Genomic DNA, 25,822 nt, shown 5'->3' on the forward strand with positions numbered 1-25,822 from the left:
CATCATGCACATACGACAATGCATTTGGCTTCTGACCAGAGTCCTCTATCCTGGCCTTTTTCCAAGCAGTAATTTGAGAATCTAGGTCAAGTGAGTTTAGTTAATTGACTTGACCCAAACTCTTGGTTATGCTAACCTAATTCTGCTATCAGAGGCTCTTCTACTAGTAGCCAGATTCTCCTCTGCCCACCACCCGAAAAAATGTGTTCAAGTCTCTTCAATCAGCCCACAATGTCTGCACCTGATTTCCCCCATCTCACCTCTATCCGTCAGTGTGCAACCGACCGGCAAGGAATAGGCCCTTATCAGGCCTGCAATCGGGCAACCAGTCGGCCTTCAGAAGTCTTGAAGACTTGTCCCACTGAAAGCAGAGGTAACCACCCTGACTTCTATTCACCCTTTGTACCCCAACACTGGCTTGTTCAGCAGATGTGAGACACTCTTGAGGGCGACAAGATTATAGTACCAAAAAGAAACCCATGTGTTAACAGTGGCTTTGGGTCCATCCTAGACCGTGGAGAAAGGTTTCGGTTATACCACTGTGATCTGGTCATGCTATGGTGTCCCACTTCGGACCTGAACTCTGCTAACCCTGCTTCCTAGAAGCAGAACTAATCCTCGGGTGCAGCTGGGTGACAAAAGAACAAACACTTGTTGTCCTAGAAGGAGATGTAGACTGTGTTTCAGGTGTCCCTGCTCTCCTAAACTTTTCGACCAAAGAGTCTATAAGGAGGAGGGGCAGCACGGCCGCACCTTAACCCAACCAAAATCCGATGGTCCGTATCCCGTTAAGATTTAAAAAAGTTATTTTGTGTCGGAGTAAATCGCCCCAAAGTTTGGTATACCCTTCCGCCAACCATGAGGGTATAGCCATACTGTTAGAAACACTCCCAAAAACGGAGATGAGATTGAGATTGAGATGTGGCCTATGTGCCAGAGCTGCTGACTTTGGAACAGGGAACCAGGTTCGGGTATGTTTACGGTTATCTCCAAGTGTTCTGAGGCTGTGCTTTTTCTTTAAGCCTAACCTTTAATGTTCTGACAGTTTATTGGATGTTTGATGCTATTGTTGTACCTTTTAGAGACTGAATTGGGCATTATGAGGCTGCACTTGGCATTTTTAAGTGATAACTGCACTTCGTGATGCTGCACTGGGCATTTGAGGCTAAGCCCAAGTACAGCACTCTTATTTGTGCAGTAAGTGTAGTGGCACCATGTCTAGTGATATTAGGGGCCCACCGCACACTGCACCATACTTTTGGCTATTTCTTCAACTACCCAAGAAAGGGGGCGGGGACAGTTTCTTTGCTTGTATTTGGATCATGGCACCCTTGCAACATCACTGGCTATACCTGTGCATGAGGCTGCGCTAAGTGTTTTAGCTAATTGCTTTTCATTATGTACAACTAATGGGTATTTCAGATGCATATAAGAATGTATCAGTGCATTATGATGCAGTACTGGATATCTGTGACCACACCTAATCATAGCATGGTTGCCCAGGACATTTGGCTGTGTACCCGAGATGAGTTGCCTGTGCCAGGGAATATAATGGATGTGCCTGCGCTTTAGAGCTTTGAGCATGTGAGACTATATTTGGGCGCATGCGTTTGTACTTGTTGGCATGTGAACTGTAGCTGGGTATATGATGCAACACTTTCTATGGGATCGACGAGGGATCAAATAAAATGTTCAACTTTCGTTGTTATTTTATATCTCACTTAAAGTAGTTTTCCCACTTGAGTAATTGATGCCTTTGGTATCATCAGTATCAGATACCTAGTGAGATAATGTCTCTGGCGCCATCTTGGCTGGCATAAATATGATGGTACTCCTGTTGTATCGAGGTGAGTGAAGTCACTATGCTACCCTTGGAATGTTGATGCATTAACTTCCATTGAAGGAAACCCACCTCTCCCTCTACCCAATGCTCACTCTCCTGTACAGCTGGAAGGAGCTGATCTTATCTTCTCGTATCTACTCGCCTACCCTCCCACCACACTGCATACACTCAGCATCACCAAAGGCCTGTAACCGTTACAAGGCTTGCAGATTCTGGTGCGAGAGTACCTGAAGGGTGGAATCACTGATACCCGTAGCAAATTCCGAAAATTGAGTGTTTTCCAGGAATGTGGAATAACCACAAGGCCCCTGAAATACCTGGCTCTTTTCCCTGTGTTTTTCCAGAGGGAGAGGGTGATAGAACTGGACCTTCCGTGGGTTATATCCTTGAGCGTGCTCGAGGCTGAGGTGCGAAAGGGCCAGGCATGGGGAGGGCCATTACCCCAGGGCCCCCCTGCTCAGCCCGGGTCAAAATTGACTTTTAGGGTTCTAGCAGCGTTTCCACCGTGTCATTTTCCATTAAACCACTGGGTATAGATAGAGTGGTATTAGGTAGACGGTGTAAGGTTTTCTAACCATTTTACTGTATCCGACACTAGTGTCGCTGACGAGATATCTGTAATTGTTGAACAATCGCATCTTGCATTCGTCCGGGCCCTTGAGCTCGCTTTAAACCCGGTGTGGCTTTCTAAATGGCAGTCAATTTCCGGCTGTTCTTTGGATGATGATCTGAGCAGCGCTCGCCCGTTCCAACCCCCTCTGTACGTGGAAGCTAATTTTGCTGCTGAATAAATAGATCGGCGCCCCTCCCCCTCTCTGGGCTGAGGTGGTGCTGTTTCAGGCAACGACTCGTTATGTGAATCGTAATGAGGTCATTAGCATGTTGGCGGAGCTGATGGAGGCTCTCCTTGTATTTGGGATTGATTAGGCCGTTGCCCAATAGGGCGCCTTTTCCCTGTGGATGGGTCTGGTCTCTCTTCCTGGCATTGGACAAGCTGCCCCTTGGCGCGCAGGTCACGCATACTTTCACCTCCAAGATACGCCTCTGTCTTTTTCCAGTGCTGGGAGGAGTCTTGGAGGATTGATACAAGCTGCCCTGAAATAAAGAAACATTTTCTTGATTGTGTATAAGTGATATAGCTTTGAGATTCTCAAATAAGTTTAATTCGTATATGTGTTGAAATTACATAAAACCGCCCGATAAAAACCTTTTTTTCCCCACGGCAAACCGTGTATAAACCCCATTATCGACGTTTTTTCGGATGTAGAATTCAGATAAATAAACCCATCTCTGGCTGCTGACGGCTCTCAGCCCTCCTGCCCCCTTTCATTACTGCTGCTGGAAGAGTCCTGCCCTGATCTAGCAGTGATGTGTTGTTGGAGTGTATTTGCTGTGCGGTTAGCTGCACTCCCCCCATCCCCTCGGAGCCCCCCTTCATAGGCCGCTGATGTGTTAGATGGATTGTTAAAGGTGGTTTAAGGCTTTGCTGCGGTGTTGGAAAGGTTGTCTTAATTGCATTTGTTATTGATTTTTTTCTTCTTTCTTTCTGCAGGGAGCGGCAGGATCAGCTGTTGGGGTGCAAGAAGCGAGGGCCCAAAGCCAAGGCGGTGCTGGTGCAGGTGAGACTGTGCCATAACATCTTCCTCTAACACCCTGTTGTATATATGTGGTGTCTCTTATGGTGTTGCAAAGCACACTCCAGGGGCCAGTAAAGCTGTGGAAGCGACAGCCGGGTTTCTGGCTCGCCTAACTCTGTAAGGAGGGTAGGCTGGGTGAGTGAGCATAGCCTTGCTTGGTTGTGTGGGATTTTATAGAAAAATGAATTCCTAGAATATCGGTTCTGGGAAGCTATTTCATCCGAACTTTTAATTGACAATTTCTAAAGGAATGGTATTTGCCATTTGGTAGAAACCCATTATGTATATTTTCTTTTCGAAATTGACATTTACTTGTTTTTAAGTGTTTTGTCTCTTGTTTTTTCTGCCAAGTTTTTATTTCACCTCTCTCCCAAATCCTGGTACTGGGTGGTCTCCTGTTGTGTGTTTAAAGAGTTAACTCACCAGGGCTCTGTGTTCCCAATCGCCTTCCTACTGCCCACGGCCCCCTCCATATTCTGTCTCTCTTAATCTCCTTTTTCCATCCCTACCCAGTTTATTTTCTGGAGGTGAGTGGAAACCCTATTTAAACACCTTCGTTTTTCACCCCTTTCCATGCTCCCTCCTCACACTTTTGTGTCTTCCTTCCATACGTATTAGTTACATATTTTTTCCAGCATTGATATTAAATCCATGTTCTTTATCAAGATTCTCAATGGTACCCAGACATTTTTCCATTTAACATATATTTTAAAAAATGTTTTTAGTAATTAGATCTTTTTAACTGTTTTTACGTTGTTTTTTATGTTGATCATATTCCATTGCCTTTAGTTTGTTTTTCTTTTATCCTGGTTTTTGGTAATTTGGTTTGTCTGTACCTAAATTCATAGAAAACTAACATTTAAAAAGCCAGCCTGACTGGAAGAAAGCAATCTGCCTCTATGGCTCACCTGCCTCTGATAGGCCGACAGGTCTGGGGAAGTGCCAGGAACAATGGCACATGAAAGGCTGGTGGGGCTGACCTATGACTGGCCTAGTCACATCGGCAAACCTAGATGTTTCGCATGGGTTTCCCCCATATCCTGTCAGCAACAATGCAAATAGGATAACATGAATGTGAAGCATATCACAGATACTGCTTTGAGGGAGTGCGCTCTGAGCTGTGCTCTGTTAGTGCACCTCAGATGTTCTTGAAGAGGTCCAGCGGGTGTGTTTGCTGAGCACGCTGTTAGCTGGGCTCTGCAGCTTTAAATGTCCGTGCCAGGCCGATCCCGCGCTTTGTCACGGTGACTTCGGCAGATCTTGTTTCACGTCGAACAGTGCCGGGCCTGTCTCTGCCCAGCCCCGCAGTGTGTCCTAGTGTAAACAGGCTGCTGTGCGGGAAGGAGCCGTTCTCTACTCGGAGGGAAAGAGTGGACCTTGTTCCTCCGAATGAGATGCTTTTTCCCTGCCCCCACTCCCCCTTGCGGACACCGGCCGGCCCGGGAGTCGGGGACCAGCTATCTGCCTGGCTAGTCTCGTGACTACAGCCGTGGTTGATGTCGTCCCTGCGCAAATTAAATCTCTCCCCGAGAGCTGCCTGGGCATGCCAGACATCTGAACTCAGCAGAACAGCTCGCCAGACTGCTCGGAGAACGAGTCCGTGGATGCCCTGCTCCCTCGGATGGATTATTTCTGTGAACGGAGCATTTCAATGCTTTCAGAGCCAGGAAGGCTGTTCCAGCCACCCCGGGAAGTGGAGGGGGCTGTAAAGGCCTAGTGCGATTTACCCGAGGGTGGGGTTCTGACAGGGTAACGGGCTGTGGCCGACAGTCGGTCTCATGTCAGGAGAAGCCTCCCATATGACTGACTCCCCCTTCTGTTTTTCAGTGCAGTTCTCTGAAACTGCGTGTTCTGATTGGCCCCGCCAGCAGGGTGTATCATGGCGCTGAGGATGGCTGGGCCTGCCCCTCCCGAGACCGCCCTGCCTGGATAAATACACGCCCTCATGTATTATTGACAGATCTGTTCATGTATCAGTGGCATCCCTTGCGCTGGTGAAGCCTTTCCTGTTGCAAGCAGCTGTCTGCCCCGGGCACCTGCTCCTGGGGGGCTCGGATATTAGCCATGAATGATTTACGTGTGTAAGGAAAGCCTCTGTCGCGCGGAATGGCTGCTATCCCTGACCTCAGGTGGGTACTGGAACAGCCCAGGGTGGTACATCATTTCTTTATTGGACCGTGGGAATGACTATCCTGAAGGGGGAGGGGTGTATCCACGCGGTGCAGCTCTGAGAACACAGTTGCTTCAATGCACATCTTGGCTTGAAGGAATGGCCGCCCTGGAAAGTCTGAAAAGGTGGGTTTTACTTCTATCATCTGCTGGAGTTACACCTGCCTTACCTCCTGAAGCCTGTGTAGTACTATAACAACCGCTTTTCATATAAGCCATGACAAAGCAGCTTTAGCCATCAACAACGGGTTCTTAACTCCCTAAGCCAAGGCCCCTAGTACGGGTATGCAAACTAGTATTTTCTTTTTCTCGCAAACATAGTATTTTTCTTAAACTCTAAAAACTACACAGGGATTGCAAAGTGGGGCTTGCGCAACCATTTTTTTGTAGGCAAGTGTAATTCGTGTTGTCACTCACGAGAAACGGCTAAGCAAAGTAAGCATTCCCGTACAAAATACTTATGAGTTATCGACACCATCTCTCAAGCGAATACCATGGAAGTACGTAATATTACGAAAAGAGGACAACTCCGCGAATAAGGCTAGTAACCCGTACCTGGGTGAAACCACGCTAACCTAATTAGAACTTTGCACACTCCTGATGTTTAGCACTTTAGAAAGTGCATCCATGATTTTATAAACATTAATTTACAGACCATGGAACAGAGGGAGAAAGTGGTTTGCCCACACTTAGCTTTGATCTAATAGTGGAAAAGCTAGGATTATAATGCCACTCTCCGGGCAATACAGTTGACAACTGTCTTCTTGTTTTTTCTAACTTCAAGCAATCCTGTAATAATTGCTTATTTTGTATAATAATTGATGAGATAGGCAGATTGAGATACATTTTGATTTAGCAGTTAATGTTTGGTTTGATGTTTAATGAAACAAATCTGGAAGTTATGTGTAAATGTTTGCAAAAGTAATTGATATAACTTTTAAAAAGCCTTCTGAAGTGCCCAAGTGCGACTTGCATGCCTCCTAAAATGCAGATAATCTAATATATATTTACACAACACATGAAGGTCTGCAATACACGTGTAAAAAGTTAAAGGGAATATCCTATTGCAATGCAGCTCATAGGTTACAGTATTGTCGTCCTCCAACTCCTATTGGTAGAATTGCACATTCTTTACCACCCTTTGCACTTCCCATGAAGCCATGTCAATCAATTCCCCTCGGATGAATTTTCATGCAGACTATTCCTACTCGGAGCTTTGCTCTACAGAACTCTCCTCATTCATTCTAATCCAAACCATATCATTGCTCATTCAGGTAATTTATATATAGAGTGTACCCAATAACCAGCCATACCTTCCAAACGACAAATCTCCCGCGTGTCACCCGTTTGTGTCAGTTGCATTTGTGTCAGTTTCATCCTATTCACAAATAAACATCTCTGTAAACAGTTCAACCAGAATTCATATTTTCAGAATTCTAAAATATCTGAAATGCAAGACTGCATGTCACTTTGGATGCATGAGCTGCATGATTCACTCCAAAGTTCATGGTCTGTGGTATCAAAAAGGCACGAGCAATCCAGAAAATGTAAAGCTTGTCCTTTCACTTCATGGTGAAAAGTGTGTACTGCCACCCCTGGTTCAGCAGTATGACCTCAGAGTTCTGAGAGTGCCTGTCGCAGTCTGCCAGTAAGGAATCTGGTATGGATGACTCTTCTGACTCCTCCCTTCTTCAGTCAAATCTATTACCTTTAGCTCTAACATCTTCCGGCTCCTCCCCTTGTTCACGTGCAGCCTGTTCCATTCAATACCTTCCTAATGCTAGCATTAATAGGGAAGTCCAATATCTGGTGTATCTGTTAATTTCTGAATTAGCACTGCCCAATCTTTTAAATCCTCAGCAAGCTTAATTTGGCTAATTCTTTCCTCAAAAGTCAGTATTTAAAAATCTTTATTTTCGAAAGAAGAGTTGATGCCACACCCCTGATTTATTAATTTCAATAATGTGCTGAAATAACACAATTTCTGAGATTTTTCGATTTTATGAAATGGGCAGAGAATTAGACACGTTCTGATTTCCTTATGAGAATCTCTTTAATTTCTACACACAGTAATGCATTTAGATAACAAATGCCTAGAATCACACTCCCAAAGTTAATTAATGCCCTTCAGATAATCAGCATTTGTTCCATAAAAGCTAAGCAGATCTTTACATGTTTCTAGGGTACGGAGTGAGTTGATATAGTAGGTTAGGCCATGTCTCCTAAACTGTGTATTGCTCTGAATGTAGGTACTCCATTCTAGAGATAGGATCTGGCTTTTTCGTGGTGGCCTTGGTAATCAAGGATGTTTCTGAGGGGAATGTCTTGTGTCTCTAAGCCAGACAAACTGTGGTTCAATCTCATAAAGGTGTCCTGGCAGGTGGTACCACACCGAAGTAGTTCAGTGATTGGTGGATTTGTTGAAGTGCAGTAATTTGGTTGCAGACTTTCTCATTTGTTAGTAGTTTGAGATGTTACCAATGTTTACGTACAATGTGATATATGGGTTGCTGCCATTAACAAGCATAGTAATGTGCTGGTAAAGAAAACCTCATTTAGAACGTCAGCGGGATGTGGTTTCCAAAAATCTTACAAATCCATTAGGTTGGAGTGGACTTGTGGCATGTGTTCGAACTAACTCAATAGACTTGGAAACAAACAGTTTTTTTCTAAACCACTAATTATCTGGACAGACAAGTACAAGAAAGATTCCTTCTACCTTCTAGTCTCTGGTGTTAACTTATAGCTTTAGTTCACATTAGTGAAGGACTGGTCTGTCTAATATGATTTGTCACACATTTTGGTGGCCAAGCAAGGATGATGAAGTTCAGCAAGCAGCTAGAAATTGGTCCTGCTTTTGATCTGAGTGACGAGAAAATTACACACTACACCATAAAGGCATCCAGAGATTCCTAGAAAGGTTTGGGAAACGTATCAATTGGTATAATATGATTTTATGGTTTTAGAAAGAGGTGCATAATATGTTATTGGTTTGGTAGGCTATTGTTCATAATGGATTGAGGTGGTGTTTATTAGAAGTGACAGCCCAAGCTCTGAAGTTCTTGGATAAGATGTTATTCGAGAAGGATTACCAAAACAAATCGTGTTTAGTTTTGTTCACTAGAGATTTTGGACTTTTTCGGTCACAGGATTATCCAGCAATTATCTATGGCATATTTTCATCCTCCGTTCACTGGCTTGAACGAGCAAGACAATTGATAGTTAGAGGGTGTTATGCAGCTGGATTGAATGCTCAAAGTTTATTATCGAAAGCTTTGGCACATGTGAGTGGACACTCCAGAGGGTAACTGGGATAATAACATTTTGAGAAGAGAATGTTGACTTCAGACATTGTACTCAAAAGCACTCAGATCTTCTGTCAGCCTAAAAGGGTGAAACCTGTGGAAAGGAATTAAGCATTTAGGAGCATAAAACGTGCAATACTAAGAGTTTCTTAAAGTTTATGGTCCGCTCAGCTTGATTGTCCATTGCGTACTTATTTTGGTACCTCAAAATGTGTTTTTTGTTGCAGGAGAGGGTGAGTTTGTGAGTGGATGCAATGACTCCGGGGTTAATGTTAGTGTTTGAGATCGTTTTCTCTGTTAAGAACTGGTGTGATATGTTTGTGCTGTAAAGGAATGTCCTGTTCTTGGGTACGCTATGAAGCTGGGGTGGGCAGCTGGAAACTGAGCTGCCCAATGTTATGATAGCGCAAAGGTGGAAATATCACTTGTACAGACCTGTGCTTCTTACCACAGGAAAAAAAATCTCCTTTAAAATCCATCCCACTGAATAATTGAACATGTTCTGTTCTTTCACCACAGACTACCAAACCCCTGTGTCTAGTATCTTTTGTTTTAAGCTCGTTTGTAGATAGCTGGTACAACCATGTGTTTTATATTTAATCGTTTTTTAATAAAAGTGTTCCTATTTGTCAATGTAACTGCACCAAAATACACATTGAATTTAAAAAGAAATACATAGGCGGTAATTTTGTGTTTGTTAAAAATATTTCACCGCAGGTTTTTTAATTTGTCCCACTGGTGACATTCCACTCTTGGTGACTTCTTACTTTCTTTGGTTTAAAGATAGAAAATGTAAGGGCCAACATTCCTGTGAACTGTAGTGCACTTCCGGGTTGTTAGCAGAGTAACTATATGACTCTTGGCTGTTGAGTATCCTGTCTTAATAGCTGTGTAGCACGTACCTATATTTTGCATGTTTCGTCATGTGTGCGTCTCACGTCATGAATCCTAGGCATGGCATAACGCTTACCCATATACCAGGATCGCCTGTGGTTAGCAGGGGCTACTATCCTCCTAAAAAGAAGGATTTTATTTGGAGCCTTCTTACCAGTAGCCTGGTTACAGTTGCAGCACAGCATAAAGCTTTTATAAAACCCAAGTGTGGAAGGCCTTGAGCTTCTGTCCTGATTTGGCAGCAAATGTTGGTCGAGGCCGCTCTGGGCTCGCTAGATGACGGAGCTGCACTGGAGGGTTGCCTAGTCCTAGCAGAAAAAAGGGTGCCTTTAAGTGGGGGCTGTCGGTATGAATCATCCAGCCTTCAAGTTGTCCTCCTTATTCATTGATTAGCGTTTGTAATTGCAGTCCGAGGGCGCGCGCAGAGTTAAACTGCGAGAGTCTCCTGCCCCTGCGTCGCGGTGCGTCGAGCCGTGCTGCGTCAGCTGCTCTCTGTTTACAAAGCAGAGACGGGTTTCAGGTTACACGGCTCAGCGCTGGGAGCTGGAACAGTTTAACCCTCTGCTAGGTTCTAACGGGCACCTTTGATGTTAGGCGATGGAGGCAAATATGAACTGGGGCGTTTAGCCAGACGTAGAGCCGAGTAAACCGTGCCAACAACATGCGCGATGCCTGTGGGTGCATTAGCCCGCTAAGCTGTCTAACGCGCTTATAAACAAGGATCTGTGCGGCTTGGACAAATAAATGTATCTAAAAGTCCTATTTGGGGTACAGCAGAGCAGTATTGTGGAAGGGCGTGTGAGTTGATAGGTATAGAAAGCGTCTGTCTACAGCAGTAGTGTTCACGTTTTTTTAATGACACACCTCGTGTAAAACTATTCATCGCCCCGCCCTACAGTGGTACTTTCTATTTAAATTTTCCCAACACATTGGGAGCGCTAAGCATATTTAATCATCCAAATATTGTGGGTATGTTAAGTTTTCCCGCCTAAAAATGCAAACAACTACATGCCGTGGTCCATCTGCTCACCCTGAAGAGTAAACGTATCCAGTGTTATAATTTTTCAGAAATTTAGGGAAAGGACTTTAGGGTTTATTTGGAGCCCTCTGCCATCCATTGACATCTCTTCTCAGTCAGAACATTAGTGACAGATGGTGTCACTGATTGCCCATTACAGAGTGGCTCACTGTCTATGTTTTTCTTCACTAAAACACAGCATTGCGTTCAGCATCCCCATCCCCGAACAACCTCCCGAGGAGTTCCTTGCTCCCGCGACCCAATAGAGCCAACCACAATCTATCCTCCACAGACATTACCAACCTATTGGCTACCTACAAGACCATCAATGTCATTTCCCCTACACTCACCTCTCATAACAACTCTACTCAATTTGCCATTCATACTATCTTTTCCGTCAGAACTTACCAGCCTCCCCCTCAAGGGGCACCCTCATTCAAGAATCTAATCCCTATCCCCCTCATCAGTCCAGACACTCACATCACCAAAACAGTTGTGTCAGAGCTACACTGTATGCTCCATAACTGCAGATCTGCAACCAAACACAAACTGGAAATCTCGGACACCATCACTCACCACAATCTCGACATGCTCTTTCTCACTGAGACCTGGTTTAACGACTCCTCTCACACTTCATTTGATCTTTTGTTACCTACTGTCTATTCTATTCTCAGAAACGACAGACCAGGCAAGATCGGGGGAGGTGTTGCGATTATCTTCAGAAACACCCTCCAAATCAAAGCCTCTCCCACTACCCTCTTTCGCATCTTTGAATGCCTCTACCTAGAATTCCAAGTTCATCATGGCACACCCTTCATGTTCCATACCATCTACCACCTGCCTGGAAATTGCTCTTCCTTCATGGAGGAATTCATTGACTTCATTAGTGACCAATATTCACAGAGCGACAAGCAGATCTTCCTAGGTGATTTCAATCTCCACTGTGGCTCTTTGGAAGACTCGGCTGCCAACAAGCTTGCAACCTTTCTTTCCGCTAACGATCTTGCACAACACTGCTCGGAAATTACACATGCCAAGGGCTCAATTCTGGACCTTTTGATTTCCAAATCAGACCAGATTACCACTGCTTCACCCATCCATGTGGACTGGTCTGACCATTTCCTCATTCCCTTCTGTTTTCACCTCTCTCACATTTTAACTGTTGGCCAACCCAAAAGAGCCTCTACGTGGTTCCGCAACACAAAAATCATTGATCTTGAGACTCTATGTGATTCTGCTATGCAGTTTCTTCCTAGTCTAGACCCAAATACGGATGTCAACGATCTCACTCCCCTTTGCCTCTCAATCCTCGCAGTCGAAATCGACAAGGTTGCTCCACTCCAAAGGAAAAGACCCACCCCATCAGCTCCTTGGTTCAACAAAGCTCTCTATGACGAACGGAAAAACCTTAGAATCTTAGAGAAGCACTGGAGACAATCTCCATCCACCCCAACCTCTCTTTTACATTCAGCAAGATCCATATACCACAAACACATCTTCCAGGAAAAAAGATCACACTTCAGATCCCTCCTCGATTCAGCTAAAAACAGACCCAAAAAACTTTTCGACCTCATCAAAAACCCAAATTCTTCTCTCCAAACCATCAAGCCTGAGGATGCATCAAAGAAAGCAACTGAGTTCGCTATATTCTTCGATCAAAAGGTAAAATCTCTGGTGGAACTGGTCACCCACTCCACCCCCATCGAGGAGCGAAAATCCTTAGTCACTTGGCAGAACTTTGCCGCCATCTCAGAGGTTGATCTCCTCAAATGCATCCGCAAAACCAAACCCTCCAACCATTCCTCTGATCCCATTCCCAGTGGCATCGCCATTGATTTCTATACTAACACTCTCTCCTATTGGACCAGGCTAGTCAATCTCTTCCTCAGTCAAGGATCCCTCCCAAGTGTCCTCAAAACAGGACAGGTTACCCCCCTTCTAAAAAAAACCCTCTGCAGATGCAAATGACCTCAATAACTTCCGCCCCATCACCAATCTCCCTTTTCTTTCAAAGATCACAGAAAAATGTGTCGCAAAAAAACTGTCCCAACACATTATGGACAATAATCTCCTCAACATGTTCCAGTCAGGCTTTATTCAAAACTGCAGCACTGAAACAACCCTGCTGCAAGTGATCGATGATGCGCTGCATATTCTCGATTCAGGGGAATCGTGCCTTCTGATTCTTCTTGACCTCTCTGCAGCTTTTGACACTGTTAATCACAACACCCTCCTTAACATTTTTATATAGAGAATGGGCGTGGAAGGCACAGTACTCAAATGGTTTGCCTCTTTCCTCACAGACAAATCCCAAATGATCAAGATTGTAAATAGTTTCTCGTCTCCACTGGTGGTTTGTCAAGGCGTCCCTCAAGGTTCTATTCTTGCTCCCACTCTGTTCAATCTACCTCAAGGTGTCTTCCCCTCATGATCTCTCACTACTCAGCTCTACTCTCAACACTATTCACAACTGGATGCTAATTCACCAACTCCTTCTCAATCCCTCCAAAACGGAATTCCTCCTCATATTCCTCTCTCTCTCTCCTCCTCCTGTTCAAGCCTGGATGGATCAATCAAATCTACTCAACAGTAAACCCATCATTGTGGACTGCGCTAAATCATTAGGTGTCATACTTGACAAAAGACTCAACTTAATCTCACATATCAACTCCATGGCCAAGAGTGCACGTTATCAACTGCGACATCTATGGGGGATTTGTCGGTTCTTCCCGGAGAATGACCTCAAAATCCTGGTCCAATCGCTAGTTCTCGCTAGACTTGACTATTGTAATTCTCTTCTGACTGGCCTTCCCAAATCTCACCTCTCCCCCTTCAAATCTGTCCTCCATTCAGCAGCTCGCTTCATTTCAGGGTCCAAACAAGTGACCACATCACTCCTATCCTGTCTTCTCTCCGATGGCTTCCCATCGAGGCTAGAGCTATCTACAAAACAGCGTGCATCACCCACAAAACTTTGCACTCTTCCTCCCCTCGCTATCTGGCGAATAAACTCAAACTGTCTGGAGGCTCAAGACCTTCTCGGAAGGCGGAAAAGTTCCTTCTTGAACCTCCCCTCCTTCAAAAGAGAAAAACTGTTGGCACAGTCGTTCTCAGGTAATGCAGTGAGAACCTGGAACTCGCTTCCTCCTTCGCTACGTGCCATCACCTCCATCCAGATCTTCAAAGTGGACCTCAAATATCTTTTATTCCAAAGACACTTTCAGAACTAATTCCCTCCTTCACAGACCCTGCCAGGAAGTTCTTTAGTCATTGTAAATTTGTCACATATGTTTATATTTTTGCTTATACATCTTGTGCTTGCTGTGTTTGAAATTGTGTTCCTTTTGCCTGCGTTGTTTTGATTCTATGGCCTGCTATTGTTCGCCAGGAAGTTCTTTAATCATTGTAAAATTTGTCATATTTATTCATACTTTTGCTTGTACAGTCTGTTCATACTATTTTTGTTAGTTCTATTCCTGCAACAGTTCTCTTTTGTAACGTAACTGGTTCTATTGTACAGTGCTCTGACACCTTCGGGTAAAGTCTGCGCTTTATAAAAATGCATTCAATAAATAAATAAATAATCGAGTGAGCACAGTTTGAAGTCCCATGGTCTAGAGTGTACAGTCGATGTATTCGACCTGCACATTGTACTTTTCTCAATAGTTAATAGTATAGAAAGTATAAATAATGCCAGTCAAAGAGGGTGCATAACTATGAGAGGCCGTAGTTTGTAGGAGCTACATAGTGGACAAGCCTTCCCCTGTTACTGATTGGTTATGAAAATTGGGAGTAAACTTAATATATTGACACGTCTGAATTTTCCATCAAGTTTCAGAGGGCCTCACCACTTTCCATTCATGCGGATCGGGTCTTGGGTGGGCTGCCAACTACCAGAGAGATTTCAGTATTGACAATATTTATGTCAACTTTACGATTTTAGTTATTACACCATTATGCATCTACAAGACAAGTAAGTAATCTGTGCTTTTGTTTTTCTAATCTTCCTAGGTGCCCTCCTTTGCACGGCGCTCCAACGTCTTGACGGGCTTGCAGGACTCTTCTCTGGACAACCGGCCGAACATTGAGCTGAATTCCACAAACAAGAGCCAGTCGCACCAGTATGAGCTGAACAGTAAGAAGCACCATCAATACCAACCCAACGGCAAGGACCACTCTGTCAAGCATCACTCAAATAGTAAGCGAAAATACTACTACCAGCTGAACAGCAAGAAGCACCACCACTATCAGCCAGACCCAAAAATGTATGATGTTCAGTATCCCACTATAAAGGAACCTGTGACTCAGCCCTCAACTGACTACAAAAGAAATCAATTGGCCAGCCATGTGGATAAGTGGGGGCAGGCTACTGGTAAAACGTGCTCGCCACAGGCAAAGGACCTTTCTGTGGATGCAAAAAGCACTGCTAGCAGCCAGCTTAATGGCAGTGAGAAGAAAGGACTATCAAATGGAATCAGTGTACCCAAAAAGGAGGTGGTGACTACCAATGGCATTGGGGGCAAAATGAAAATAGTGAAGAACAAAAACAAAAATGGCCGAATTGTGATAGTCATGAGCAAATATATGGACAATGGGATGCAGGCAGTGAAAATCAAGTCCTCCGAGGACAGCCATGAATTAAATGGCCCAACAGTGAATGGTGATGGTCTGGAGAAACCTTCTGGCGAGAGGACTGTGCAGAAGCCTGCAGACAAGCCAGAGCATTGGAAGAAACGAGTCGAAGAAAGGATCCGAATAAGTGACTCCAAAGGGCAGGTCTCAGAAGATGCTGATCGGGATGCATCTCAATTAGAACGGCTCAAACAGACATGCACTACCACAGAGCCAATTTCAGACCAGCCGCTTCAGTTGACAACCAAACGACATTCAGTACCCTTGCCTTCCTCAACAACCACCTTAAATGGGATTTCAGTGCCCAAGGACACAGGTTGCCAGTACTCCATTTCAAGAAAGCGTTGCCTCTCTGAGACTGAAGTCGAAAGCGAAGTATGTAAGAGGCTGCTTCCCTGCCGGAGCTTCAGTGCACCTAGCAGCCTGGACAGCTCAGCTCAGGGTCCTGTGAATATGCAGGTGGCTCACCAGCCACCAGACATCATCCTCTTGGACTCTGATCTGGACGAGCCCATAGACTTAACATGTGTGAAGTCCAGGCGTAATGACGAGCGGAAGCAGGAGAAAGTGGAGGCCCCAGCAGAAAAGCTGCCAGAGCCAGTGGAAATGCGGATAGAGCCAAAGGAGCCCACACCCTCATTTAAGCCTTTTTTTGGGAACATTATTATAACGGATGTCACAGCAAACTGCCTGACTGTCACTTTTAAAGAGTACATAACTGTGTAAGGTGGCAGTACATTGATGGAGGTTTCAGGTTCCAAAAGGCAACTACAAAGGTCAGACCTGTGAAGAACAGAACTCCAGAGTCCAGTGTAAGCACTGAGAGAGCTTGAGGTAGTCCTTGTGTAGGGAGCACCCTGCTGTGAATGGACTAATAGACCATAACCAGGATATTCTTGTCTAGTGAGCCCCAATTGACTATATTGTTAAGGGGTGTAACCCAGAATGTTCCATTCCACATTGTCCCGCAGGACATGTTGAGGTTTTGGGATGTCTACCTATAAGGAAAGTGGCAATAATAATTCCTGCATTTCCTTTGGAAACACATCCTGGAGGTTGGACTGGCTGGTTCACTCTACAGTACATAATTGGGGGTTTTGTGACTGGTTTGATTCTGTTTGCGAGGATTGAGTCACTGGCTATCCTGCTCTAAGTGGGTCAAATGACTGGTCCTCTCTCAGTCTGTTTGGTTTCAGAGAGAGTACCTTCTCTCCATGCCTACTGGTGTCATTTGTCAGTGTGCCACCATGTTGCTGCGCTCTTGTGAAACGATGGGCGCCAACCTATATCTTATCTGTGTGAGTCCTCTTGTGAAACGATAGGCACCAACCCATGTCTGACCTGTGTGAGCCTGTAGCCTTATTCTTCCTCTTATGCTATGAGGGGGAAGTATAGGGAGTCATGCCACAAATCTCCCCATCCCCAGGCACAACACTCTCTCTGTTTTGTTCTGTGAGGCTACGTTCCGAATTCAGGCCAACAACCTTCATGACTGCCATCGAAGGAGCCGTAAACGAAGCACTTATCGAAATAAGATTATGGTGTTCTATATTTTAACATTGCAAACTTGTCAAGTGGTGGTCTGACCCCGTTTGTATCCGTGGTGACCTAGAAAAGTGTGATCAACATACGATCACCATATTCCTCTATTTATATGTAGGTATTTATACAAAAGATATAACTTGTCTAGGTTTTTGAAATACTTGCTCTAGCTGAGGCACCTGCATTTACCCCGTCACTTTTAATTTTCCTTTTTTCTATCATGCAATGGTTTTGTTTCATATGATGTCACTGTGTCATATATGAATCTGCAATCCACACCATTATTTCATGAGCTGTAATGTCATTTACTTGGTACATATATATATAAATATATATATATATATATTTTGATACTGATGGATGTCGTTTCTATGTGCAAAAAAAGGTCTCTATAGGTGAAAATAGCTTCTATTAGGAAATGCTGCTATAGAACCCTTTTAAAATATAAGCTTCCATTTAACGGCTTGAATGTAAATATAGAATGGACCTGAAACGTTTTAAATGAATTTGGCGTCTGACTTGGCCAATTAGTTGTTTCACAGCTAATTTTCCAATCAGATCACATCAACATGCGCTTTATCATGAAAACAAAATACTGTACAATGCAGTCATTTCAAAGATTATGAAATAATCTCTGTGAGAGCTGTGAGTGAATTTGTTAATATAATGTAAATACATGAAGAGCCTTCCTTACAAATACAGAATATTTGGAACGATTACTTTGTGTGGGTGTCGAGCTTGTTTTAAATGTAGCAGAAGCGAATCGCCATGCTTTGCCGTTTCTCTATCGATTCCTGACTTTCTTTATATCTGGGTGCATTGATGTGACTACTTCTAGTCTGGGTTCGGTGCATTCGGAGATCGCTTCTGTACAGCTCTACAAAAGCACATGTTGTCAATCGTAGTGTTAGTGAAACCGTACCTCGTTTCACCTGCATCTAAATGTAACTGTCTTCGTCTCTTTTGGTACCCGCTTGATCAACGCTCTCGTTTTACCATCTTGCCTCGTTTACTGGTTTGGTTGGTATGTGACCTGTCACCCTGCGGGCAGAGCACAAGCCTGTAAATGACTTTGTCAGCTGTTGTGATGGGTGCGTTGAATGGGAAATGGAGGTCGGTCCTTGTGATTGGTGTTTGTGTGTAACCACGCCTATCTTTCTGAACGTTATGTATGCCCCATTTTGCAGACTTTCTCGTATATGGGTATTTTATACATGCATACATACACACACACGAGCTCACATGTACCTGACCTGCGACTTTCGAGAGACCAGACAGCTCTTTAGCTCCAAAGTTGACCCATGAGTGTAGCAACCTACACTTATAAAAGATGTATGCAGTTTGATTTATTGCAGCATTTGCAGTGCCGTTAATTCCATTGCAAAATAACGTTTCTTATTCCGTTAATGCCGCCTTCTCTCAAATAGCCGTCAGACCCTGCCCCTTATGCTCACATACTGCACCCTCTTCTGTGACCCTTCTGCACATTCACTGCCCCTGCCTTCCACCTTATGCACGCCCCTTCTGCACCCTGCCCCCTCTACTCACACACTGCTCCCTTTGCATCCTGCTCACTTTGCTCACACTCTTCTGTTCACACACACCCCTCTCGGCTGCCTGCCCATTCTTCTTGCTTGCACTCTGCCCTCGCTGCGTCTTGCCCAAACACAGAAGTCTCTGCCACTTCTGCTCACACCGCATCCTTTGTGCTCCCTGCATGTCACTCAATTTGCCCCTTCTGTCTATCTTCTTAACTCAAACAGTGCCATCTCTGCTCACTGTCCCTCTTCCTCACACCGCACTCTAGTCTCTGCTCATTCTCTGCACGCTGCCCCCTCTGGACTCTGTTCCTTCTGCATGCGCTCGGCCTTTTCTGCTCCCTGTCCGTTTTGTTCAGGCTGCTTTGTGTGCATCTTGTCCCTTGCGCTCACACGCTCTTTCCAGCAGTCTGCTCCCTTAGCTCCTTAACGCCTCAGGTCTCACACTACACTCCCTGCTCCTGCTGCTCACACACTGTGTGCACGCCCATGCACATATACTGCCCACTGTGCTTAAAAACTCTTACAATCTCTGCTCACCCACTACCCTATTTAGGTTCTGACCGTTTCCACTCGCACACTGCACCTTGACCACTCAGCTTATTCACTGCCCTCCCTCACCCTGCTCCCTGCCCCTTCAGCATATTGCAAAACTGGAGCTGAAATATTTCTGGAGCCCAAGTCCCTATACCCCACAGATATTGGCGTTTATGGTGCAACTGAGCAAGTTGCACACACCATGATAAACACGCTGATCAACATCAGCAACGGGTTCCACATATGATTCTGCCCTCCCAAAAATGGTAATTACTGCATTCACAGCTGCATCTGCCCCCACACTCAGTGTAACGCCCATGTGTCCTCAAACCCCTGGGACCTGGTAAAACTGTGAAATGTAGGTCAAATACACCTTCAGTCTTGTGCTTTGATGGGTAGCAAAGACCCTAATGCAAATTCGAGCGCTTTGTAACCTTGCAAGGTGTATGCAGAGGTATATGAATACTGCAAACAGATCTCATTGAAAAACACTTAAATGCCTTGCTAGAAGTCTGGAAATCGCTAAAGAACAAGTTAGTTGCCTTCGGTAACGCATTATCTGGTAGAGAATCTGTGTAGCTGCAAATTGCTTACCTGACACCTGGGAAGTTCAAAGGTAAGGAATCTGCAGCAAGAAGTCTCTATCAGATTAACCAAAGCAACAGAATTACGAGAGAGATTCAGAAGGTTACTAGATATTGTTCTGTTCGTCAGTCTGTACTTTTTTTTAATGATGCTACAAAGGGTTACGATAAGAAACATCATTGTTCGAACTTGAGCTAATATTCTGGCAAAGTACAAAGGCGTGTTCTTTCTCGACCCCATGTATCTTAAAACCAATTCAAGAATCTGCCTCATCTGATATTTCTGGCAAATACTTGGTACCCATGGTTGTAATCCACTGCTAGGAATTTATCCAATGTAGTCATAATAATGGAAGGAGACTAGTCGCTTGGTCTGGTGGCAAATGCATTCACGGCAGGCAGGGTCTGCGTGTTATCTCATGGTAACCGGTTTTAATCTTAGAGGGTCCTCCATTGGAGATCGATTGAATTGCTATCATTGAGTTTGGTAACAGTGAACATATGTTCTTTCAGTGGCAAGATACAATTTTTGGTAAACTTGTGCTTTATAAATGCACTATGGCCAGGTACGGCCTAGACCCCCTCTTCCTAAGACTGTAACCGCATGGCCCCTTTCACTGGTGCCATAAAATTGCCCGCCTCCCATTGACCCCTAAGGGAGCAAATAATTTATCACAGGGTTTTTTTTTGGGATTAGGGGTCGTTAAAACCCCGGCCGTATTTTTTACAAACTAATAATCAAAACATTTTTATATACATTATATACACGATATGCAGAAAGTCCATTGTATTATATTGATTACATTGATAGTTACATGTCATATTGCTAACCTTGTGGCGAGGAGGTGTGGGGAATTCCCACACTGAATCCTGTGGGTGCTCCTGTGGAGGTGGCTACCTCAATTTCTTCAAAAAAATTCTCAAATTCAACAATCCAATTAGTTCATCATGATTTTAATCCAAGGAGTCATATATCCATACTCATATAGACTGTATGGTAAGGTTCAGTTCATTCATCAAAGACGTTTTTGAGTGCCAATGTCCCTATGCGTTTCGAGACAAAAGTCCCTTTATCAGGGGAATAGGGTTTATCTGTGGAGGAAATAAACACTGTTATAGGAAGGGGACTATTCCCTCAACATCCGAAAGAGAGTAACTGGGAAATAAAAGTGACTAAAACATTAAATTTGCGGGTGATAAGTGGCAAGGAAAAAATAACGGAGTGCAAGTGGAAAGTTGTGCTATGCGTTCGTATATAACATGGGAAAACACCTAGGTGAGACCGGAGACAAGCTTGTGAAACAGGAAAACTATGTGCATAGCCGAAACAAGAAAGTAAAAAGACAGTCGGAATCCCCAAAGAAAACACCCGGTTGGTGCGCATACCTTGTGCGACAATGTGTAATCGGAACCGACATTCGAGTGAATGGTTCTTACCGGAAACGTCCTGAGTACAGCGTTCTGTGACGGTTACCAACTCAGTAGCATGGAGTGCCGGAGTACGGAAGAGATTAGTGCAAGAGCATAGATAACGGACCAAGTGGAGCCAGTGACATAAAGAAAGGACTATAAACAAAGTTTTCGCGAGTAATGTCGAAGCGGAATATACAATTGTGAAGACGACCCGAGGGTTCCATATAATAATATAATGTGACCCGAAAACATAACCATTGGAAGCAAGATTACCAAAGCAACTGAAAATGTGCAGTGATGGAGTGCGAGAATGAATGTAATCCGGCCGGTGTCGGCCATGTTGGATTGGGGAAGTTTCGGAAAATGAACAGTACATGGGAAAATGATAATTACAAAGTTCAAAATAAACATTGAGCAATATTCAATTCAATATTTCTCTAAGAATGTAAAGGCAGGAATATGAAAAAAACAAAAACTAACAGTATTAAGGGCAAAGATAGAGGAAAATGAAGCCTTTTAACAAGGGTGAAAAAAAACATTTAACTAGGGAGAAAAAAATAATAGGAACCAGTGGAGTGGGGATGCATAAAGACAAGGGTAATGAGGGAAAACAAATTTTAGGTGGAAGGAAACAAAGAGTTGACAGAAAAAGCAGGTAAGGTGAGCAAAAAGCAGACGCATGTTTTTAGAGGAAGCAACTATATTCAATCCGTTAATTAAGTCCTTTTGGTTGACATGATTCCAACAATTTGATCCAGAAGAGTTCACGTTGTAATAATCTCTTGCGATTATCAACGCCCGATCTCATTGGGACAACCTCTAGTACAAGGAACCTTAGTTGGCTGATGTTATGTTGGGCAGATATAAAATGTGCTGCTAAAGGAGATTTCAGATTCTTGTTCCTTATAGTACTTTTGTGTTCCGTTAGACAGACTTTGAGTTTCCTTTCAGTCTTTCCCACATAGGGTAAGCCGCAAGGCCACTTCAGCAGATACACCAAGTTCATGGAGTCACAGGTGGCGTTGGTTTTAAGTTTGATTTGTTTGCCAGATAAAGGATGGTTCGTGGAGTTGCCTCTGATTATATTATTGCAGTGACTGCAGTTGTGGCATGGTTTGGTGCCAGAAAAAACAGAGTCTGATGGTTTCGGTTTGAGTTCCAGCATGTTTTTCAAATTATTTTCTCTTTGGTAGGCGAACAATGGAGTACAGTTGAAAATGCCTTGAAAATCTGGTTCGAGTTGTATCATTTGCCAGTTGTGTAAGATGATGTTTTTGGTCGTTGGATTTCTTGAAGAATACTTGTACACAAATACTGGTCTTTCAGTTTTGTGCAGGCCCAAATTGGGAGTTAGAAGGTCTTTTCTGTCTTTGAGCATGACGCGTTCACGGGCAGCCAACAGGGTGGCTTCAGGATATTTCCTCTCCCTATAATTTTGCAAAATGTTTTTTTCAGTATGTGAATATTCTTCTGGTTCAGAGCAAATCCTTTTGGCCCTAAGTAACTGGGAAAGGGGTAAATGTTTTTTCAAAGGGGTAGGATGTCAACTGGTATACAAAAGAGCATTGTTCCGATCAGTTGTTTTCACGAACAATGACGTTTTTAGACTGGCATTTTCCAAGGTGACTAGAATGTCCAGAAAAGGTAGACTTTTCGTATCTGTGTTGTGAGTAAATCGAATGTGGTCATCAACTTGGTTAATGTAAGAAATTAATTCTGTAATCTCCTCTGAAGGTCTGGCCCAAATTAGAAAAATTTCATCGATGTATCTCCAGTATGTTTGAATTTTGCTGCGCCACTGGACATTTTCCAAAATGTTATCAATTTCCACTCGATGTATGAACAAATTCGCGTAGCTAGGAGCTGCACAATTGCCCATTGAAGTGCCCACTAGTTGCAGATAGAACTCGTTATTCCAGCTGAAATAACTGTGATATAACATGAATTGCATAAGCTCGAGTAGTAGCACTTTTAGGTCATCATTCATGGGGTTTAGGAGTAGAAAGGATTCCAAAGCTTCAATGCCCTTGTTGTGTGGTATTGAGGTGTATAGAGCACACACATCGATGGTAACCAGGGTATATTGGGTGTTTGGATTTAACGTCACTTTGTTCAGTTGATTAAAAAAATCAGTTGAGTCGCGTATGTATGTAGACATGCACCTCACGATGGGCTGGAGGTACATGTCGACAAACTACCCTGTAGGTTCGTGGATGGAATTTTTTGTAGACACAATGGGTCTGAATGGCGCTTGATGTAAGTTTTTATGAATTTTAGGGAGCATATGGATGCTGGGACATTTAGGGTGAGGATGAATCAAATATTTCAGGTCTTTTTGTGTGATGGTCCCCATTTCCATGGCATTTTCCAAAATAGTTCTCAGGATCTTAGAAAAAGCTTCAGTGGGGTCAGAAGCCAGTTTCATATAAAGTTCCTTGTCATTCACATGAGTGGTTACGTTTATTTGGTAGAACTCCTGGTCCAATACGACTAAGGCTCCTCCTTTATCAGCTTTACAACAGGTGATTTTTTTGTTGTCGTGATTTCCCTGAGTGTTCTGTAGTCTCTTGTGTTGAAGTTGTTGACCTTAGGAGGGTTTTTTTTAAAACTTTCTTTCAAAGCATTAAGACTGATGGTTTCATAGGAATCCAAAATCTTATGACTCACAGGAGCCATGAAGGAGCTCTTGCTTCTTAAGTCTTTACAAGTATGTTGTACTGGAGGACCATTAGAAGGGTTCACATTGGTGAAGAAGTGGTGTAGTCGTAGATTACGCATGAATTTGAATGAACACATTTCTCTCTCAAGTTCGTTGGTGTGGTAAGTGGGGACAAAGGATATCCCTTTTTGTAACACATTCATCTGGTTGGTAGACTATCGTGTTTGCGAGATGTTTATGACTAGGTTCTTTTGCTCCTGGTTGCCTGAGCTATGGACGTTGTTGCTACTGCGGCTGCGGTTTCTGCCCCTCCTGGTTCTACGGTGACGACTGGGCCTTTCTCTAAAAAAGGAACACCAGAAATTGTAGGGATGTTCTGAATGCTGCTTTCACCCCCTTTGTCTTGGGGGGTCGTTCTTTGCGGCCTGACCTGTGGTTGGCCACGTCTTTGAGTGGTTGATCCATCAGAAGAAGTTTCGTCGGATGACTGGTTGGTGAATGGTCTTTGTTGTCTCCGTTGGGCGTAGACCTCTGCCCAACTATAGACTTCCCCCAGTTTGTTATCCATAGTGTCTCTTTTATATTTTCTGATCTTCCTGTCATTGATTTCTTTGGTATACTTATCCAACTGGATATTAATGTCCTTAAGAGCTTTGTCTAACTCCTCCTTATTCATGTTTTTGTCAAGATTCTGTTGGATCTGACCTATTTCTTTTTTGAGGTCATTAATCACTTTTGAGAGTTCTTCAACGATCAGAAGAATTAGGTCCAAGGAACAACGGTTCAAGATGGCATACCAGCGTTCCGTGAACTTCGGGTTGTTCCTACAGGAAGTGGGTTTTAGGGCAATACGTAAACCTCTGGGGATGCGTTGGTCTTTGTGATATCTGATCAATGTCCCCGCGTGCAGACGCTGGTTAATGATTCTTTTGGACATATATAGTAGTTGCCTTAACATGCTTGGGTTGGAAAAGGTACTGGTTGAGGTTGGGTCCACCTCCTTGACAAGTGAATAAATCCGTTTGGTTTCATCTAGGTCAAACCCAAAGGTATCGGCACGATTTGCCGTGATATTTGAAATTTCCTCGTAAGACATCTTTGTAGGGTGCTCACACTGGGGTAGCCAGAGTTTTGGAACAAAATAGATGGTGTGGCACACCTAAATTCTAGTACAAGTTCAAACAAAAGTAGTCCTAAATCATATTTGTAAGTCGTTTCTGGGCGCCTCAGGAATGGTCTCTTCTGGCTGATGAAAGACTCAAATTTGAAAACTAGTGGTGAGGAAGTGTGGGGAATTCCCACACTGAATCCTGTGGGTGCTCCTGTGGAGGTGGCTACCACAATTTCTTCAAAGGAATGCTCAAATTCAACAATCCAATTAGTTCATCATGATTTTAATCCAAGGAGTCATATATTCATACTCATATAGACTGTATGGTAAGGTTCAGTTCATTCATCAGACGTTTTTGAGTGCCAATGTCCCTATGCATTTCGGGACAAAAGTCCCTTCATCAGGGGAATAGGGTTTATCTGTGGAGGAAATAAACACTGTTATAGGAAGGGGACTATTCCCTCAACATCGGAAAGAGAGTAACTGGGAAATAAAAGTGACTAAAACATAAAATTCGCGGGTGATAAGTGGCAAGGAAAAAATAACGGAGTGCAAGTGGAAAGTTGTGCTATGCGTTCGTATATAACATGGGAAAACACCTAGGTGAGACCGGAGACGGGCTTGTGAAACAGGAAAACTATGCGCATAGCAGAAACAAGAAAGTAAAAAGACAGTCGGAATCCCCAAAGAAAACACCCGGTTGGTGCGCATACCTTGTGCGACAATGTGTAATCGGAACCGACATTCGAGTGAATGGTTCTTACCCGAAACGTCCTGAGTACAGCGTTCTGTGACGGTTACCAACCCAGTAGCATGGAGTGCCGGAGTACGGAAGAGATTAGTGCAAGAGCATAGATAACGGACCAAGTGGAGCCAGTGACATAAAGAAAGGACTATAAACAAAGTTTTCGCGAGTAATGTCGAAGCGGAATATACAATT

General features: G+C 43.8%; 1 protein-coding gene across 1 annotated transcript in view; it reads left to right on the forward strand.

The window, feature by feature from the left end:
- CBX4 (chromobox 4) overlaps nt 1-17,752 on the forward strand; it is a 30,184-nt gene extending 12,432 nt beyond the window's left edge. The window contains exons 4-5 of the mRNA XM_086931057.1: nt 3,396-3,462; nt 14,878-17,752. Coding sequence (XP_086787183.1) covers nt 3,396-3,462; nt 14,878-16,224 — 1,414 coding nt within the window. The 3' untranslated portion in view covers nt 16,225-17,752. The remainder of the gene's footprint in view (nt 1-3,395; nt 3,463-14,877) is intronic.
- The last annotated feature ends 8,070 nt before the right edge of the window (nt 17,753-25,822 follow it).

Source organism: Lissotriton vulgaris, chromosome 7 (assembly GCF_964263255.1).
Source record: "Lissotriton vulgaris chromosome 7, aLisVul1.2, whole genome shotgun sequence".
NCBI classification, from domain to species: Eukaryota; Metazoa; Chordata; class Amphibia; order Caudata; family Salamandridae; genus Lissotriton; species Lissotriton vulgaris.